This window comes from Herpailurus yagouaroundi, unplaced genomic scaffold (assembly GCF_014898765.1).
Source record: "Herpailurus yagouaroundi ecotype Mexico unplaced genomic scaffold, PumYag 100, whole genome shotgun sequence".
Classification (NCBI taxonomy): domain Eukaryota; kingdom Metazoa; phylum Chordata; class Mammalia; order Carnivora; family Felidae; genus Herpailurus; species Herpailurus yagouaroundi.
The window spans coordinates 6,181,434-6,186,723 of record NW_024412391.1 but is presented as its reverse complement, the minus strand read 5'-3'; the positions used below and the strand labels follow the sequence as shown (position 1 = coordinate 6,186,723).

At 40.7% G+C, this 5,290-nt stretch overlaps 1 protein-coding gene across 2 annotated transcripts in view; it reads left to right on the top strand.

The window, feature by feature from the left end:
* MGAM (maltase-glucoamylase) overlaps positions 1 to 3,747 on the top strand; it is a 95,301-nt gene extending 91,554 nt beyond the window's left edge. For both annotated transcript variants that reach the window (XM_040471748.1, XM_040471747.1), the window contains exons 46-48: positions 445 to 494; positions 1,284 to 1,454; positions 3,187 to 3,747. In XM_040471748.1, coding sequence (XP_040327682.1) covers positions 445 to 494; positions 1,284 to 1,454; positions 3,187 to 3,270 — 305 coding nt within the window. In that variant the 3' untranslated portion in view covers positions 3,271 to 3,747. The remainder of the gene's footprint in view (positions 1 to 444; positions 495 to 1,283; positions 1,455 to 3,186) is intronic.
* Positions 3,748 to 5,290: the final 1,543 nt, after the last annotated feature.

Genomic DNA, 5,290 nt, shown 5'->3' with positions numbered 1-5,290 from the left:
AGTGGTATCAGGAAACTGCATTATGTGAGGTTACTCTGTTAGATATATTGATATTCATTTCAAACATTTTGGGTATGGGGCACCTGGATGGTTCAGTCAGTTAAGTGTCTGACTCTTTATTTCAGCTCAGGTTATGGTCTCATGGTTTGTTGGTTTGAGCCCCAAGTCGGGCTCCGTGCTGATGGTGCAGATTCTCTCTCTCTGTCTCTTTCTGCCCCTCCCTTGCTTGCACACGTGTGCTCTCTCTCAAAAACCCTTAAAAAAACACATTTTGTGTAAACAGAGTTTGGGGCAAAGTCTGACTAATCTCACAAAATGGAACCCTATAAAGAAGAAAAACAAAATGAAAAACAAACAAAAATCGTCCCTACTTTCTCAACAAGCAAGCAATTAGAATTCAAGAACGTAGCTCCAGATCATGCTTACCTTGTTGCTTATTTGCAGATACCTATGGAAAAGGACTCTATTACCTGGCCAACTTTTCCGCCAGCCAAGTGAGTGCAACTGATACTATGGGGGGTGAACAGAGTTCTGCTGGGTTAGCTGGATGCTGGATATCATAAGGGTACATAGAGTGCCTCCTTGAATCCCTTCACAGCTCATCTCATTAATTTGCGTCTTTTCCTTCCTCTAGACTTCAGATGGACATTTGATATACTCTCAGGAAGTTTTCTGTGATTAAACCATTCGTGCTTCATCAGTAATTTATTCCAGTTCACCGAGGCACAGATGGACAGATTGTTTCTGTGTTATCTAGCCCTTCCTTTTTCCTATCTTTCCTTGGAATGGCCTGTATATTTTGTGACTTCTCTACATGTACAATATAGAATGTTCCAGATACACACACACACACACACACACACACACACACACACACACATATACACATGTTTATATACATACATCCATATTTATATATGGATATATATACATATATATACATCCATATATACATATATATAAATCCATATATGTGTATGTGTGTGTGTGTGTGTGTATATATATATATAAACATACATATCCTGATATATAAAGTTCCTGATAGCTAAGACTCTTTGTTCAGGGTGAGTCTAGAGATCCTGCAGGTGCTTAGCCAATGAAAAGTTGAATGGTAGTTGGAAGCAGGAGATAGAGGGCTGAAATCATGGTCTGCTTTATCCAAGGGCACAAGATGGTGACCCTCATAGTGTCTTACTTCGTGGTTTACATTTGTGCCTAAAAAAGAGGTTGAGAAAAATTTAAATGGATTTTTGCCTCTGGTTTCTTTTATTCCCAATTGACAGAATACGATGCAGAGTCATATAATTTTCAACAAATATATCACCGATACAAACCCTTTGAAACTGGGCTACGTGGAGATCTGGGGAGTGGGCAGCGTCTCCATTTCCAGTGTCAGCATCTCTGCGAGCGGCATGGTGATCAGACCCACCTTCACTTATAACCCTGCATCACAGGTTTGTGACCCGTGTTTCCCAATCCTGAGACAGCCAGAGCAGTTCCTGCCTACCTCCCTTCCAAACGACCCCCTCTCCTGTAGAGCCATTTGGGAAGCCCTCCATGTTGAGTGCATCAGCAGTAGACAGCCTGGAGGTGAAGGGAAACTTCCTGACTCATCATCATTGGGAACTGAGAGTCTGGAGCCTTACTTGACATGTGTGTTTTCTTGTCTGCAAATTTATATAAAGCTTTGTCTTGACTCCTTCACTCCGCCTCAGAGATCTATTTCCCAAACAGCCCAAACTACCATATTTCATCAAATATATGACACCTTCAAAGTTGCCCCATTATTTCATGTACCACGATGAAAAAAAGAGGATTACAGAAGTATGGTGCAATGCTTTAGTATCACTTAAAATTTCTACTTTAAACACATAGAGAGTTTTGCAAACTTTGTTTAAACCAAGATTCCTATCCTTTTAATGTTAGTGATAAGACAGAGGAAAATATTGGGTAGAGACACACGGACATTGATAAATCTGCATCAAAGTAATTTAGATAAGGTAAACTCTGAACGTGAAGAAATATTAGAAGTGCCTTAACCAATTTGTATCCCATGTTTTATTATGAAAATTTTATGTAAATATTTTAAATTATCATTTTATTTATTATTATGTAAAATAAAAGTATGCAGCATGAATGGGTTAAGGTATTTCCTCTGTGCTATCAGAGGCACTGGTGATACATCATTTCATAAAACTTCTTCCACTAATATCTATGGAATTTTCTCCAAAGCTAGCAACATATTTTATACAAGTTTTCATCCTAGCACTTTCTTGATCTCACTGTCAGCTGGGATTCATATTCTTTCCTAAAATAATCTTTAAGTGGTCTGTACCATCCATTCATAATACTGGTAATAGCAATGAAATTCATGCTTGCACAGATAATAACAACTGTCACAAGTGCTGCTTAGCTCACAGTAATTCCAAGGCTGTTGATTGCAAGACACATTCTGAGCTCATGAATGTTGTATACATGGAAAATGTGCACCTAAGGATCAATGGAGTGTGGCATTTCCAACACCTAGCCTCACTGGAAATGGGTCTTTCTTCGTGTGCTTGCTTCTCGCTTTTTCCTAGACTTTTTTTCTTTCATAATCCTTCCTGATTAAAAGGCCTGAAACAAAATTTTCCTTCTGTTTTGTATTCTTCATTCATTTCCTCATATTTGCGGCTTTCTTGTTAACCAATTGCCCCAACCTTACCAAGAGCTCATAAAGGACTTTGCCCAACTTTGTTGCTGACCAATGGACTGTTCTACAAGCTAACACCTGCACCTGCAGTGACATTTATGGAAAACATTTGCCTAGAAAAAAGCTGAACCATTGGACTTTCACTGGGCAATCTCCAAGTCACTATTGGGTAACAGGAAAAGGAAGATCAAAGGAGCATTGTGTAGAATGGAAATAAGGGCTTCTTCTCCCATTTGTCTATGCCGTTGTGCCTCTGCAGTCATTTGTATTGCATTCTTTAGGGCCTGTTGTCTTTTCCCTATCCCTGAACTAGTTTTGTACTGTAAGGAATCAAGAAACACCCTCCTCACCTGAACATTCGAGGGCTCCCTGACAGCAATGCATTGTGAAAGTAGCAGAGTAGCATGTGGACCATAGCCTTGTACCTGATTTGCTTGAGTGCAGGAAATTTCAATCACCAGATACCCTCTACTTTTCCTTTTGGTTCCCAACAGGTGTTAAGCATTGATATGACCAGCACAGACATCAGCCTCCATAAGTTCGTTTCACTGACGTGGAGAAGCACTCTGAATTTTTAGAGCAAGATACTGATGAACAGCTTTGAAACTACTTATACTTCATGCTCATAAAATTATTGTGTGGTGTTAATTGGCTCATGCCCAGTACGGGTAAAGTATTTTATTAATTTTGTTACGTATTTTGTCTGTGTCTTAGCTCTGTGGGATAGGCCATAGGGAAGTATTGGAAATCTGTGAGTTGTCTGACTGTCCCTGTGTGATTAACATGGTAATGATGGCCCATCACACAATAGCCCCTGAAGAGGCACTGGGTCCATGGTGAAGTTGCACGTATGTGTGTATGTATGTGTGTAATCAGGGAATGGGCCCCACTCTTGCTAAATACGTAAGAAAAAGCTTGCCAGGTCAGTTCCAGGCCCTAGGGTTGACTAAGGCCTCAAGAAAGTATCAAGAAAGAACATCCGTTTGTTGGTTATAGGGAGAAGGGAGCAATAGCATGACATAGGGAAAGGAAAGGTCAGCAGGAAAGGTGAGAGGAAACAGAAGATGGTGATAAAAACAATCCTCACATGTAAGAAGAAAACGCAAAAATCTCAGGAATAGTTAGCCTCATGGGGAGGAGGAAGGAAGGAGCCTACTCACGTGAAAGCGGGGAGATGGGGTGGGGTGGGGGGACACTTAGCATATGGGAAGTGGGGTGAGGATGAGATTTAAGCAGGCAAAGCTGAGGGAGGGAGTTTGAACGTAAAAAATGTAACTTATCTTTGCAGTGGTGTGCTTTGAAATTTGTAAAATTATTTCCTTGCTCTGTGCCTAACATACATAACCACAGTTCACACAAACGCATGCAACTTAAATGCCAGAGAAAAATAAAACAAGCAAATTTACAAGAAATTTTGAACTTTGTGACATTTTTACCTTGGGTAACCTCCCTTTGGGGTTAAGTCTTCTTGTTTGGCAAGCCCTCGTAAGTTGGTCTTGTTCTCCTTGGCATCAGAGTTCCTGGAGTCTAACCGACCAATAGGATGATCAGATCTGTGATTATCCACACTTTGCCTCACACCTCCAGCATCGGGTGTTCATGAGATTGAGGTGTGTGGTAGCATGTACATGAGTGGTTGTTGCTGTTTTACTCATCACAGCAGTTGCTATATCTGGTAAAATGTCAACCGGGAAAAACAGAATTTGCAACACTATGGGTTATAACATGAGATGATTAAAATTTGGGATAAAATAATTACATATTAATGTTCAACAGAGATGTTTACTTTTGGTATTCCTTGAAAATGAGTGTGTTGGAAACGAGTATGTTTACTTCCCTAAGTCTTTCTTTCTCTTTTGTGTTTTAAAACACCAGGAGGCCAGAGTCTGCTTCTGCACTCATGTATCAGTGCCTGTCTAAGGTTCGAGAAAATGGTATTGTTAAATTGGCTTAATGTTCTAATTAGCCAAATAAGGGGCTCTTGGGTGAGGACTTGAGCTAATTATGCAGCTAGAGAAACATGGAAAGATACAATGGGACTTCTTTGATCAGAAATATGGGATGCTCGGGGCACCCGGGTGGCTCACTTGGTTGAGCCTCTGACTCTTTGATTTCAGCTTTGGTTGTGATCTCATGGTCATGGGATCAAGCCCCCCTCCAGTTCCATGCTGGAGTCTGATTTGGATTCTCTTTATCCCTCTCTCGCTGCTCCTTCCGCCATAAAATATATATATATATTTTATGCCTGGGTGGCTCAGTCAGTTGAGTATCCGACCTCAGCTCAGGTCATGATCTCATGGTCTGTGAGTTCGATCCCTGTGTTGGTCTCTGTGCTGACAGCTCAGAGCCCGAAGCCTGCTTCTGATTCTGTGTCTCCCTCTCTCTCTCTGCCCCTTCCCCACTCACAGTCTCTCTGTCTTGAAAAATAAACATTAAAAAAAAATAAAAACAATATGGGATGCTCAACATCACTCATCATCAGGGAAAAACAAATCAAAACGGCAATGATATACCACCCCACACCTGTTGAATGGCTAAAATTAACAACATAAACAACAGGTGTTGGCGAGGATGCTGAGAAAGGGGAAACTTCTTGCA